The 15,540-nt window shown below is 35.5% G+C and overlaps 2 protein-coding genes across 2 annotated transcripts in view; one reads left to right on the top strand and one right to left on the bottom strand.

The window, feature by feature from the left end:
• The window catches only part of DCP1B (decapping mRNA 1B), a 47,298-nt gene that overhangs the window by 22,606 nt on the left and 9,152 nt on the right, over positions 1-15,540 (bottom strand). The gene's annotated exons all lie outside the window — the stretch shown is intronic.
• The window catches only part of CACNA1C (calcium voltage-gated channel subunit alpha1 C), a 493,743-nt gene continuing 487,182 nt past the window's right edge, over positions 8,980-15,540 (top strand). The window contains exon 1 of the mRNA XM_055711046.1: positions 8,980-11,065. Coding sequence (XP_055567021.1) covers positions 10,936-11,065 — 130 coding nt within the window. The 5' untranslated portion in view covers positions 8,980-10,935. The remainder of the gene's footprint in view (positions 11,066-15,540) is intronic.

Here is a 15,540-nt window from a genome sequence, read left to right as displayed (position 1 = left end):
CAAACACAAACTATGAGCATCTTCTCAAACAGCAATTCTACCTGGTAGATATTAAAGTGACCTGTAAAGGAATTTTAAAATTTATTTATTCTTATGTTTTCCCTATCTATAAACATAGGAATGACACCTCAGATCCGCCAAAATAAAAAAGATCAAAACCATATTTCTAAGGATGTAAATTACAAGCTCTTGAACCTTCAGTAAAGGCAGAGGTATTTGATTCTTTTCTTTAGAATACTAAACTAGAGGGTTTTCTCTTTAAAACTTGTCCTCTGTCATATTTTTCAGTTGTTATGTCATATTCATTAGACTCCAGTGGCTAGCATACTATGGGTAGTGTGACATGCATTATGTAAGCAAGCAAGATCTGTTTAGTTTTCAACAACATTCAGGTCTATCTTAAATATCATCAAAGTTGTCAGAGTAGTATGAATGCACCTCTGCCTCCCTGCAGATTTCCTATAACGTTCCCCGTTATTTTCACTGCCAAAGAAGTAACTATCCATAGCCAACCACAGGGTATCTAGGTTCAGACCTCCACTAAAGTAAGCACCTGGAGCTTTGCCCAGCAACAACAGATTTAAATTTACTAGTAGTTCAAGATTCTCAGACATATACAGCACTAATGAAACCATCACGATGGCAACAGCTGTACTGGAACTGTAGTTAGTGTAGGTTCCACAATCATCATAAACAGGGAGCTTTTTCCACTCACAACCATGTTATATAGCCCAGGTAAGACAGCCTGGGAATAAATCTACAGCCTTAACACAATCTGTCTACATTTGTCAGGGTAACTATCCTAGTTTTAACCTCAAGCACAAATCTGCTATGAGAAGAGGAAGGGAGAAGCACTTAAAGGCTTAACATGGATCTTTCCCTCTCTGTCACCACAACCTTGTGTAACATCCACATTCGTTTTACATGACACAGTAGCAAACAGGTAGTCCCTGTGTTTCTTCCCCCTTCCCTGTCCTACCACACTGCAGGCAAGAGTTTTCCCTTAATCTTCCTAAGAAATGGCAACTCCTAACATGTCTTCAGACACCGTAGGGGCTAGATTTTACTTGAAAGGCACATAACTGGATTAAATACCTGTTTAAAAGCAATCACAACACTGACCCTGATCATGTTATATTTCCTTCTCTTAGCAGAATCCAAAAGCAATCACTTCTTCAATTCCACAGAACCAAAACCATGGCATATGAAGTGTAAATTGGCTTTGTTAATGTTTGGAAAGAAAAAAAAATGTACAGCTGTTTGTAAGGCACAAGTGTAATACTTATCTCCATTCCTCCTCAATTTTTCAGCCATGTGTTGTCTTCTCCATAGCAAAAATGGTTCAACTGTCTAATACATTATACTGGTGAAAGGCTTAAAAAAACCCATAAACCAACAGCCATATTGTAGACAAACAATAAATAACTTTTACAAGATGTACAGGCCTTTTTATGATTAACTTTTTAAAACTGTGATGATGATTTCTATTATTCACCTAAAAAAAGCCAAGTAACACAGTACGTGCCAGTGGTTCTACAAAAAGTGTAACATAAGAGCTGATCTGAACTGCACAAAAAATCTGTTTTGTAACATAGTTATTAAAATATGCATTTAAAAGAGACATTAATATTCTAAAACATTCCCATAAGCATCCAATAATAAACTGCAAACCTGTAGAAAAGTGTGCGTATGATTCACAAGGTTCCAAAACACTGACCTATTATGCAAAACTACACATCCTTCTGACAAAAACACCTTTGAAAACATGTTGCCCATGCTACAAGTTACCCTAGTGTAATAATATAGCAAGCAGACCAAAACCTCCAGACAAGTCAAATTTGTTTTAATCAAGTTTCTTCTTTGTTGTAATAGAATCTCCAGTGCAGTACAGTACTGATGAAACTTGGGCCATCTGCTCCATCTTCTCAATTATTTTTTTTTGTCTGCCACAGCTGGTGGCATCACCGATAGGTAAGGGAGGTTGAACAGCTTCACCTTTTGGCTGATTGATCAAACATGTTGTAGACTACTCATGAATATCTAATAAATTTGAAAGCTGAAAGTCCCACAGAAATACTGCAGTGCTTCTGGCCATTAGAAGTCGAAAGAGTGGAATCAAGAACAGAAGCAAGCTAGCTTACCTCAACTCAGTGAAAAACACAAACTATCTGACTACCAGTATAAAAGACCATTTCAGATTTTACAGAACTACAACTAATATCTTCAAATATAAGGGAAACAAATGCACAGCCATTTCAGGTCACAGAATAAGGACACTAATTATTGCCTGTCCCACCATACCAAACCACCACTCAACAATACATCTCATCTTAACTGAAGCTTTAAGTCAGGATATTGCAGATCCAGAGACCTTTAGTGTAGATGTTACCTGAGCTTCAAATCGACTCACCCACATTTACTTTCTCACCTCAGTTAAATGTTACTTTCAACCTAGACTAGGAAGCACCGCTGAAAGCAAGCTAAGACCAAAACTCAACATCTTCTGAGCTTACAGTTCTCCCATTCAGCAGTGAATTCATTCAGAAGTGGACAGTCCCCCTCTTCTTCCTTCCACACTTCTTCCATCTGTCCAGAACACATGAACACTTCAGAAATACACTAAGAAATAATGACACAGCCACTCTGTTTTTTGCAGGACAACGTATCCCAAGCTTTTTCATGCATGGGAGAACAATGGACCAGTGAGAAGGCAGTAATTTGGTGGAAATCTGAGATACCAGGTATCAAAGTACACTAATGTATGTTTTCAGATTGATTGCTCATCATGTGGAGTAACCATTGCATAAATCCATACCACCACAGTATATTCTGTTATAACCTACATTTAAGGAACAAAAATGTAAATAATAGTAGTAAAAGTGTGTATTAATGGCCATCTTTCTTGCTTAATGACAAATACAAAATGGCAAAACATTTTTTTTAATGTGTATGACAACACACAAAATGCCAGGACCAGCAAAAGAACCTGACACAATTACAAACTTTAACTGTCAAGCTAGGAAGCTGGCACACTCTCCATTAATAAAAACTAAATACACATACAATACAAATTTCACTACAAGCTTTCTTCCAGCATGAAAACACTGAAAATCTTACCAGGATTAAATCTAAACAGATTACTTTAATCCGTCTTCCATCTCTATCAGACTGTTAGATAAAAAGGAAATCCTGACCTAAGTATCATCTGTAGAGTAGTAATTTCACTAAAATGTTCATGTTAAAAATGAATCATTTAAACAGTGGAGACACAACTGAATCACTAAACAGCAGAGGCACAAAGCAAATTCTTCTACTGCCACACAAAAGAGGAAAAATTAAGTCACTTTTAGGCCCAGCTTGAGCTATAAAGTTAACCAAGAACAGATTATTGTAAAAAAACAGAAAAAGAAAAAACAAATTGAAGTCAAGTATCTTCTGCTAACCAGCTGAGCCACTTACATGAAAAGCAGCTAACAAAAGCCCCAAAAGGAGAGCTACTTTTATACTGACAAGATAGTACACATCTGTTCATCCCTTTCAAAAGTTCCAAAGTAATTTACTAAAACAAATTAGATTTTGTAATGAATTGATCACATTAAAGAAAAAAAAAAGAAGGCACCAAAGTTATGATGTTGTTAACAAGATTACGCAAAACTAGAAAGATGTAATACAGCTATCAAATCAACAAGATACAATTAATATTGAACAGGAATAAAATAAATAATGTGGTTGAAATTATTAAATATTAAGGGATATCAGTCTTTAGAATTTTTAGAATTTGAAAAAGGTAGGCTACTCATAAATCAAAACTGAAAAATTTTAATAAAATCTGTGGTGCTCCTTTAATATAGCTCAGAGATTGAATTTCATAAAGTATACTATTTAAGCTTTAAATCATGACTTCAGAGACGATCCTACAGCTTCTGCTTTACCAATTTCATTTTTTTTGGCTATGGATATCTCCTGTCCTCACAACACTAGAGCACTCGATACTACTTATAAGCAAAAGCTGACAGATGTTATCTACCAGAATTACAGATGACAATTTCTAACCTCTCAAAATCCAAAATGTATTTATTTATTATTATGATGAAGAATATCTTATTGATTTTCATAATTATGCTAAGTATCCTATTAAAAAGGAAGAAATTTCTCTTAGATTATTTATTTTACTCTTCATTTGTCTAGCTTCAACTTCCAGCTATTAGGTTTCTGTCTTCTGGATAGATGTTTCCATTTATCAGAATTTTGGGTTCAGTGTACCTGCAACACATTATTTTTAAGCTATTGCTCCACAGACTGCATACAGTATTTAAGCCTGGTAAAAATAAATAATTATTCTTCAACTTCCATGGTTTTTTCTTGATATCATGCTTCTTAAGGTACTTTATTCCCTACCTATGGCCTAGACTTTTGCTCCTGAATATGTAAATCCACTCTTGGCTACATTAAAACAGTTTCTCTATGTGCATCTTACAAGGTAGCCAGACACCTTTATGCTGGTCATCACTTCTCTTGGCTGTCCACCATTCATATAATATTTGACTCTTCAGCACACTATCAATACCCGCATTTCATTTTCTAATACTTTCTAGAATATTGCAGTCTCCACTTTGCAGGACCTAGTGAAAAAAGAACCAAAGTAGGTTATATCCACACTAACAATTTTGAATCGATGAGTTCTTGACTTAAAACATGAATTAAAGTATGCCGTGTTAATTTTGTGCTCGAACCCTTTGTCCATGACACCGAATTTACAAGTAAGATACAAACATATGATGTTCCTTCCACTGTGCTCAGGCTCAAGTAGTGGTGAAGGAGACTTGCCTGTTGAAGCTCTACATCCTGCTCTCCAGCATAAAGCAAGAGAGGACTGCAACAAAGGAAAGAACACACAAAAGCAGCTGCACGCTATCTTGGAAAGCTGAATTCCATCTCTGACACTGCCCCAGAGATATTATGCAATGATACGTTAAGCTGTGAAATGTCATCTTAAGTGGCTGTCATTGACTGTGTACTTTTCATTTGCCAGTGTTTGATTCAAGGTCTTAGGCCTGGGTGTAAGATTTGAGTGCATGACCTCCAAAACCACCCGTTACTTTTAATCACAAAGTCTCTAAGAAGTGTTTTTGAACATATGAATGATAAATACATTGGAAAAATTAGGCCCAAGTAATTAAAGCCAGACACCCTGCATCTATTTGATCTCTGTAATTGTAACTACTCTGCCCTAGGATCCCAATTTGTAAAATGGGAAGAATAATACTTCTAATTTGAGCAAGATACAACAGTTCAGCTTATTCACAAGTTGTCAGCTATTATACTGATCAGTATCACTGAAAACAACAAGAAAAAAGCAATATTGCAAAAGATTATGATCACATAATTTAAAATTCCATAAGTAAAAAAAAAAAGGGTGCACAAGCAGCCGTAATTTTGGTATTTGCTAGTTTAGGAGCCTGAAAGTTCTTTCAAACACAACTGATGATCAGACACGGAGAGTAAAAAAGCTGTTTTTCAGCTTGACCAGTCAAACTCAAGTGAGGAGGGAACTGTTCAAGCAACTTTCTTAAATAAAAAAAAACCAAACAACCCCAAAATAACAAGAAAATATACAACACCCCACAATGAAATGCAAAAGCCTCTCAACCCCCCTTTCCCCAAAAGCAGATGGTTTTAGAGTGGGCAATGCTGATTGGCAACACAACCAAAGTCAAGAATAAGTACGTCACCACCATCTGTTTAATCGTGCCTGGAATTATGTCTTAAAAATCAACACAAGAAACATTTTTTGTTAATGGGATGAACCCTGAAATATCCTTGCCATCTTCTACCAATCATGAAAGCTGGGTGAACAATTTGCAGAATTCCAGATAGAGCCAGTAAATATTTCACGAGGCAAAAAAAGGGACAACTCTGAGATGGTGGATTGTTTATTAAATCATGTCTGTTGCTCTACTGTGATAGCCTGACTTCAGGCAGATTTTTAACCACAATTTATCAGAAATTCTTTATGAAAGAAACATCAACTCTGTAGCAGACATAAACAAGATCAGCTCACTGGAATGCCCCTTAAATAGCCTCATAGCTAAAGTTATGTTAGTACTGTAGGAAATTTTAAAGCCCATTGATCCATTTATTTCCACAAAGTTCAGCAGATGTAAGAGGCCATCAGCAGGTTCTTTACTTTTCGGTAACAAGCCCAAAAGCAAACTGAATTTGCCAGATTTCCCTTAAAATTGCATTCTGTTGATGCTACAAGAAATTTTTAGTCACAACACAGGAATAGCATCTATGTTATGATCCATCTGGTTTAATGCATTTATTTTTTTTCCTCCACCACTGGTTCTCCAGTCATAACCCCTGCCATTGCATCAGTTCCAACTGCTTTTTAAATCACGATGATGATGACACAGATATTAAGGCAGGAATTCTGAAGATGCCAGACTATCAAGTTCTTAAACAACAAGTTGTTCTTAATAAATGCTTTATTGTTCTTTTTATAAGTTGTTAAACAACAAGTGGTTCTCATTACTATTTCACAATAGACTTCTGAAATGTCCACATCAGACCGGAGCTCCAGTGTCTTTTGCAATGGAAATGATTAAACAGTCTCACCCAAGGAGTGTAAAAGCTAGGTGAAGAGGCATTAAGATAAACAAATGGTGGGAGAAAGTACTGTTCCATTTTCAATATAGAAAAATGACAGACACTGACTTTAAAAAATTGAGTGGAAAAGTCTGCAGGAAGGCTAAAAACTAAATCCAAATATCCTGAGTCAACAAAAGCAACCTTCCTGTGAAAAAATTCCATCAGAGGATGGGCTAGTGGAAAAGAAACAACTCCTCTACATCTGAAACTATTACCTCTATTAGTATTAGCTTACCAGTAATCTATATTCTCTGCTAACTTTTAAAGCAAACTGTAAAACATGTCTTCAATGCACTGAATTGAAGCCAGGCCCTGATCTACAGGAATCACCTGAACATAACACAAAAATGCTATTACATAAATCTAGGCTAAATATCTGTAAATCCTACTAGCAGAAAAGCTAACACTAACATAACACTATCACAAGTGGAAGAGGTTAAACTAGAAACCATGCTTTTGATTCTGTGCACATCACATTGTACCTTGTAGCTAAAAGCAATGAGAACCCTCCTCCATCAAGGAGAAGGTGACGATACTGCCTTTCCAGCCTGGAGGCAAAAAACCAGTTTGCTTTTATTTTCAAGAACAGGAAGGAGAAGCTGACTTTACCTTCTCTGTATTTCCATACTGCCTACCACTAGGTTAAGAAAAGTAGCAGCTTCTGTTATGATTCTTATGGAGTATCTGGGCTTCTAGTCCTGTGGGGATAAAGCCTGCTTTACTGCATGTGATATACACGGTTGGTAGAGGACTCATCAGGACTTGAACATCATTATTTTCATTTATTATTTACTCAAATATCAGAATATGTTCCCAATTAATTTTAAAGTGCATCTCTGAGGTACTTGACAAAGGTCAAAGTACTTCTCTAATTCCAGGACTATAGTAAAGTTCAAAGTCAAGTTCTCTTCCAACCTCTGTTGATGCCGCTTTTTCAGGGAAAAAGAATATTTTAACCTCAAACAGGTGTTCAATAATATGTTATTTTATGTTATTTTTTTCCTGAAACATGAATTTTTACTATAATAATTCTGATTAGCTGTCACCCCAAATGGTTTAACTCCCACAAAGTAATGAAAAACTTCAAAAAGGGCTTCATGAGGAAAATGGACAACTTTAACTATAGATGATATTTCTACTTTTGACTGTTGTGATCTCATCTCTTATTTCTTCATTGCATATCTTCAGATCCTAAGTATTGGAAATACATTTGCAGATCTGGACTAAGTTCTTAACCTGCAACAGCAAAAATCTAAGTTGCTTGTGTATACACACACACTTGTTCCTGTAACAAGTTACACCTGAGAAACACCATCAGATTACAGAATTTAAAAAAAAAACACCACCTTCGGATTTTTGCATTTGTATACTCTGTACACGCCATCATTTTGCAGGCAGGCAATTACTTCATTTTTCCTACACTATTTCTGAAATGGTTAGGAAAAGAATAAAAAAAATAGAAAATAGAAATGGGCAAAGTCAACTACTCTTCCTGAAATTTCAAGTGCTTAGTTATTTACAGCATACCTTATGTATTTGCTTTTATTGATTTACCACAGCCTGTTAGTGTCATATTCAACACATTAAAAAGTTCTTCTCTACTACTGTATAGCCATTCCTTCTCTTACAGTCAGCTGTTACATTGCCTTCAACAATATCTGCTTATCTGTAGAGTTGCTATTGGAAATTTTTAAGTACATACCATTTTTAGTGATACAGTACAATTTCATGGGCATAGAAAGGCCTTTCACTGCTCTCATGTAATGACAGGTAAACACTAATAGGTTTACAGTGCGCTCACAAGCTATATTTCAGTAGATGGCTGCACTGTGGCCCCTTTTATCATTCACATATGGCCACTGAAATTTTACATGCTTGAAAACTGAGGGATCATTAGATTTAATTTTAAAGTATCAAAAAAATGTTAAAGATACATTTTATGACCTACTTTTTTCTTGTGAAAGTTGCAACTTAGTTTGTTTCATGAAGATACAAATACCACCTCTTTGAACTACATTACTGCTTTTTCCTTTTGATTGCTGTAATTTTTTAATGTATTTGTGTATCTTTTTTTTTGGTGTGTGTATCTTTTTTAACTACTGATGCTAGTGTTCAGATTACTATGAACATTAGCAGTTTACTGACTTTTCTGCCTTCTCGCACACAAGACATTCTGTGTGAGTATATGGACAGAGTAGAAACAGAATGTACTCCTAAGATCAAGTTTGTCACCAAGAAAATGCAGTTTAAGCAGTAAGCATTTCCTTGTTTTAAAACCTGTAATCCAACAGAAAAAAAACACATTTATCAAATTCATTTGATATTAGCAGCTAGACATTTCACAATAGGAGCACTGGGAGGTATCCTGCAATTTTGAATCCCTGAATATAGTGATATATTTAAATCCAAATAAAAAATTGGAATTTTGTATTGGGAGATTTTCATTACAGCAATTGTATTATTTTCACAGAGAAATTAAAAGCATGTATTTCATTTTGCTTTACAAGTCAGCAGTATTTTACTAGCTCATGAATAATCCTTCAGGAATAAAAAAATATCTGTCATCATCTGCTTCCTCAGTCTCTCCCCTCCTTCAGCTTTTAAATCTCTCAGTGCAAATCTGAACCTCTATTTTTTCTGTTTGAGACAGATGTACAAAATATTCATGTGAGAGAAACCAGAATAAAAACAGAAAAGAGATGACAACAACAACATAAAAAAGGCAGCAAAGCACTGAAGGCAGGCATATGATACCTTACACAAAAATCCAATGTTATTTCTCTCCTTTTCTAATCACTATGATTTGTCATTAACCTCTTGAGAGACGCTACACATTCCTGTGTAGAGGATTTAACACTCTTATGTTGTTAAGTAAGTTATACTGAAATTTTACAGAAAGGCAGTTTGTGGGACAGAGACAAAAGAATTGGTGGAGCTCAAACTGAATATCCATATCCCATCTACGACATTGAGTAGCACCAGATGATTCACAGGAAGAATCTTCCTAGTCCATTTATTGTTGACTTCTGACCTGAAGCGTGTGTCTTACATCACTTACATTTTTCTTCCCTTGGCTACAAGATCTCTGGTTGGTTTTATTCATATCAATAATATCTCTGCTATGCAAAAGGATTACTGAAACAGGCTCCAAAAGACCTAGGAGTACATACATCCAAAATAATGAAGCTAGCAGGTAAAACCACTGTCTTAAAATTAATCTTAAAAAAAAAAAAAAAAGACATTATAATAAGAGGAATTTGTATTTTATTACATTTCATTAAAGAAAGCTATGCATTGCAAAGCCAACAACTGGGCTGCAGCTGCAACCATTAAAGCACAGCAGATAGCAAATATTAAGCCCAATGCTGTTGCTAGTTTGTACGCCAGTTAAGATGAAAAAGCAACACTGCATTTGCAGTCTTAGTGAAATTCCACTGGAGCAGTTGCACCGTGTTTCTGTATAGAACACATTCCTTGTCCTTTAAAGGGTATGCTATCTTATACTTGAGAAGGGTTTCTTTCTTTTTTCCGCCTGTAATTGAAAAGTATTGTTTACTGCTGATTTAAGGCTTGTTTTGACAAAGAGAGAGCTGATGAGGCACTCAAGAGCTTGTATTAAATCAGTATTAGACAGAAGTGAGCAGCTTGTATACGCACTGTGGGATATACTTGCTCACATATTTATCTTCCATGTTTTGAGAGAAGGTTACAAATATTTTTATATATATACACACATATAAAAGAGTGCGAGTGAGCAAGCTCACATTCCAAGAGAAGTTTTCTGGCTATGTCAGGAGTGAAGTTCACCCCCTCCTAGACAAACCTATTTTTTTCAAACACAAGAGGATATTATCAGAGAAGTCCGTGCTGATATACAGAAACCAGAGATCGTCATGGCTCGGTGAGGTGATGAGCTGACGGGTGGATGGCCCTCATTATCTTCACTTCTCAATCCAATTTTTCCTGAAAAACCACAGGAGGAGGAGGAGGCTCCAACTGAGCATAAGGCACAGAGGACAAGAAAAGGATTAGGAGTGAAGAGCAAGGAAAGGAAGGATAATACAAGAGATACTGCAGAGGTTTCAAAGAGCTAGAAAATAGTTTCTAGATTAAAAGACCAAGTTGTCAGTAGTGTAAAGCAACATCCAGGTTTTAACTTCTGTATAAGGCTACTACATAAAATAACTTTGAAGTAAGAAACAACTGACCAAAAGGAAGTTACCTTTACTATATATAGAAAATATACTCAGGTTCAGCTGTTTCAACGTTCCTTGGAATTTTAAAATGTTTCAAGCCTTTGTCCGGCAAGCGTATCACCCACTACCCAGCCACCAGCCAGGGGAACCTGAAATGAAGTATAAGGGGAAGCTGGTGCATGAAACTCAGCTTAACTGCTTCTACATCAAACCTGGAGGTAAGACAACATTGCCCAGTTGTGTGCATGCAAACTATACCGGTATCTACCTGTTGGGGTAAGTATTCCCCTTCTATTTAAATTGAACAGCCTGTACAATGTATGAAACTAATTACTTATAGCAATAGTTGGCATACTGTACTGTGAAGTCCTGTACGTGTCATCACACTACCACAGGATTTAGGTAATTCTGGGAATTCTCAAATCTGTGCAGTTAAGTAGATGGATGGCTTCCCCTTGTAATATATTGTCTTTCAAGCATCTAATGAACATCACTTTCTGACTTCCACTTCCGACAGGAGAGAAAAAAAAAAAAAAGGTATGTAAGCATAAGGAACAGGAAAGAAAAGACAAAAAGGCTAACAAGTTTAAAAGCTCAAAATATTAAATGCATGTGTGTGTGAACAGACTAACCTGAAAAGATTTCCAAAAGCAACAAGCTCTGTAATATTTTCATTTGCTGAAGAAACACATAGGCATTCACGTACATATTTACACTGGTCTGAAAACATCTTCCATTTAGGCTTTACAAGGAGGTGGGTATGAAGTAGAGGGTATACAGGTAGTCACATGAAAATAACCTCTTAAAAAAAATAATTATCTGTTCTAACTTGAACTCTTGAGCTTTACTGCATCATATGCCTATCTTATCTTGAAAAGATGTCCGGAATTCCCAGCACTGGCAGTACACTCTCAGCAGTAAATGTCCAGACAAGCTATTATGCTGCTTATATGCTGACATCCATAAATGGGAAACAAAGACTGCGTCTAGCAGATATATGAAGTACTATACTCCTTCCATTCTATTCAGAAACTCACCCACGACTGCAGGACACTCGATAGGTACTTTTAAATCTATTCCGTATACTTTTCATACCAATTTGTTTGCCCAGGCAGGGATACAGTTCTACCATACAGAAAATAATTATCAGCCATTAAAAAAACTGCAGAGCTTTGTTATCTTAGCTCCGTAGCCTGTTTCTTCTCACATGACATATAGTTTCTCTGACTTTCAGATTGGACTCCATCGGTCCACATAACTGAAAACCTATGTTAGTATTACTGCACTTCTTTTCCTTACACATTTTTGTTACCACCTTCATTGCAAAACAGAAACACATCATTTAGAGCGAAAAGATGGCTGCGGTCATCATAGTTACAGTTGCAAAAAGCCACTTTACAAATGCAAAGCATTCTAAATTGTTTGCTTTGCTAGCCAAAGACTTCCACAACTGGTATGAAATCCTCAGGGTAGGAAGGGTGAGGAAGAAACAACAAAAATATCCTTTTAGGAATGTACGAATAGAAATAACTGTTATAAATTGGGCAGGGTGACAAGGGGCATGGTTTTACACATCAAAACTTCTATCTTAATCTTAAAGCCTTCACAACTGGTATGTACAATTTCCACTGAAAAACATGTATTTATTTACGTTAAAGGAAAATATGAATAATAAGGCAGCCGTGGAAAAAGTAAATTTAGAAATATTAGTAACAATAATTTCGTTTAAAAAAATGAGCAAAAAAGGGATATTACAGTTCCTCTCTGGTTTTTGTTTGTTTGTTTGTTTTTTTAATTATTTAAACCCTAAAAACCTAAATCACAGAATTACGTTTATCCACACTCTGAAGCAGAATTAACCAATACCTGCTAATCCTAGAATCGCATTAATAATTTAGTTTGGCTGGGGCCTCTGCAGTTCATTTAGTCCAACCTTCTGCTCAAAACAGAGCTAGCTTCAGTAAGCCAGAGTTAGGAAAAGAAGAAATTCTGATCAACCACTAGTTACCATAGAAAAGTATATTCTGTGGCACTTTTTCAGTCTATTTTTTTTTTTAAGTAATTCTCACCTATGCAGACTTCTTTGCTCTACAACAAATTATCCAGTCCCTTTCACTACATTAAAGATCTACTCCTGCTTCCATAGACTCAAGCAGAGTTTAGTTACAGGTTTCAAAACCAGCAGCATCAAGTTGTATACTCTAGAACAGGCAAACCAACTATTCACTAGACAGCAAGGTCATGATTCCTGATCTTAAAAATCACCTGCCTTGAACCAGCACTGCTGCATGTCCATCCACACCCGACTGCAAAACAGCATTTACTTATGCCATCAAAATACAATAATATTCAACAGGCAAGCTTTAAAGATTTTTAGGTATCCTTGAAAATTAAAATGAGAGACAGAAAGCACAGAAGTCTAAAATATAATGTACTTATTTTATGGGTTTATTTATAAAAATGAAAATAAATATCTATACCATTTCCAAGGGGCAGTTTATTATTTTTCCTGACATTCTGACACAATTTTTACCAACTTCTAAGCACATTAAAATCATTAGACGATTGAAGTATAGACCACAAAGGGAGATACCACATGGAAAATGTAGTAGGAAATTAGTAATGTTTTTATATATGCCTTATAAACTGGTCTAAGAACAGATGATTTCTGAGTGTAGGTACAAGGAAGTCTGTAAACTAAGCGCTTTACAGAATCTCACATTAAAAAAAAATAATCATAATCACTATGCATTTGATAAGCAAGTTTCTTCCTGCTATTTATTTGCTTCTCTCAAGAAAATTTGTACATGACAAACTATAAAATAATTAAATTGGACACAAACTGTAAAACAGGTTTAAAAAAAATAAAAATGCATGTAACGTGACAAAGCTTATGCTATGATGTTAATTTTCTGGGCTTAGAATCAGCTCTCTACAACATTAGTATATTTTCAGTATGTATATTTTCCTTTTAAATTTAGAAAAGAGAAACAGTATCTATGCCTAACGTGTTAGCATTCTAATGCTCTCAGCAAAACTGAGTTTTCACTTAAGGTCAATAACATCCAGGCAAGATAATAGTGACCTCTGCTGCTGTTCTGTCTTGCTGGATGCATGATGAATTTTTATAATGCTGATCAAAGGAGAGAAAGTAGAATCGGAAGAAGGAGGAGTGAGTTGTTTATTTCTCTGAGACAAAAATGTTTCCACGGACATAACCTCAGGTAAACCACAAGCATGAACAAATGGCAGTAGTCAGTCCAGGCAAGATTTTAAAAAACAGGCTTTAGCCAAATCTGTTTAGTAAACAATAGGCTGAGAAGAACATACTTCTAATGAGGGCAGGGTCCTTCTGCCAAAATTACTTCAAGTTTCTGTAGTTTGAGCTTTCACTTTTCAAACACTTTTTTCCACATTGACAAAAATTTTTCAAAGAGTTTTACGCTACAGAAATATTTTCTTCAACAAATCGTGCAGGTTCTAGCAGACCAGAATAATAATTCTGCAACCAAACTTAATCTAAAAAAACCTGTTTTTAAGTTATTCAGCTGTGACAAAAACACTGTGTTTTGTTTAATGATGCAGCAACAGAAAGCCACGTAATATTTCTGAATCAGCAGACCACTGAATTTAAAGAAAAATAATACAAACTGAATGAAATTAAAAACATCTAAAGGTATTTATTTCAAAATTCAAAAAGACCAATGAGCATCTGGGGAATAATCAACTGAACACACATTTCAATTTACTGTGTTCATCCTGTTTTGGTGTTTGGGTTTTTTTGTTGTTTTTTTTTTTTGTTATTGGACCAGCTACTGTATGTTGCCCCATAGGAGGCTAATAAATAAGGCTCTCCATTTTAAATTGACAGTTTTACCAAAACCAAAAAACAAACAGCAACTCTATTACATCATAAAAACAAAATCCCGAAATATCTATTTTGCCTGTCTCAATGGAAACAATTGAGCAAGTATTTGTTTTTTGGTCAATATGCAGAAGGCTGAATCTAAATATATACAGAAGTAAATTTAACCACCAAATTCTGGTTTCATTCTCAAAAATCATTTCAGAAAAAAAGACGAAATTTAAAATTCTGAATTACAGAATATATAATGTAGTATAGATTTAAGAATCTATTTCAGGGTAAAAAAAAAAAGACACTATAGTATCCAAAGGAAGACTGTTTTTCATGACATTTGTTTTTACGTATCACACAAATTCTACTGCTGTAGTCTCCTGCTTTCCCTTCAGAAGTAAACTTCTAATAGTCTTCAAACTAAGATGTTCTTCACAAGAGAAATGCTATTGCAGGGTAATGGGTTTTCAGAAACACCTACAGAAATGGGACACTTGTTACCCATTTAGTATACTTTACCAGGATGTATTTACTTAGAGGGGTGAACTGAAACGAGACACAATCAGCCTCCAAGAAGATGAGCTGTTCTATTTGAGAGGGCTCTAGGATGGTGTAACATAGAACTTAAGAATGAAAAATGTTAGTCTGAGAAAATATACACCATTAACTTTTCCTAAACATTTTACAATCACTTGCCCCCAACCATATATTAAAACTAAATTATTATGACCTACAGGGGAAAAAAACCCCAAACAACCCACAAACAAAAAACAAAACTTACGCTATTTCTTTGGACAGCTGGCAAACTTCCCTCTCTCTCCCATCCCATCTAGTGGA

This window comes from Falco cherrug, chromosome 5 (assembly GCF_023634085.1).
Source record: "Falco cherrug isolate bFalChe1 chromosome 5, bFalChe1.pri, whole genome shotgun sequence".
Lineage (NCBI taxonomy): Eukaryota > Metazoa > Chordata > Aves > Falconiformes > Falconidae > Falco > Falco cherrug.
This window is presented reverse-complemented; position numbering and strand designations above follow the sequence as displayed.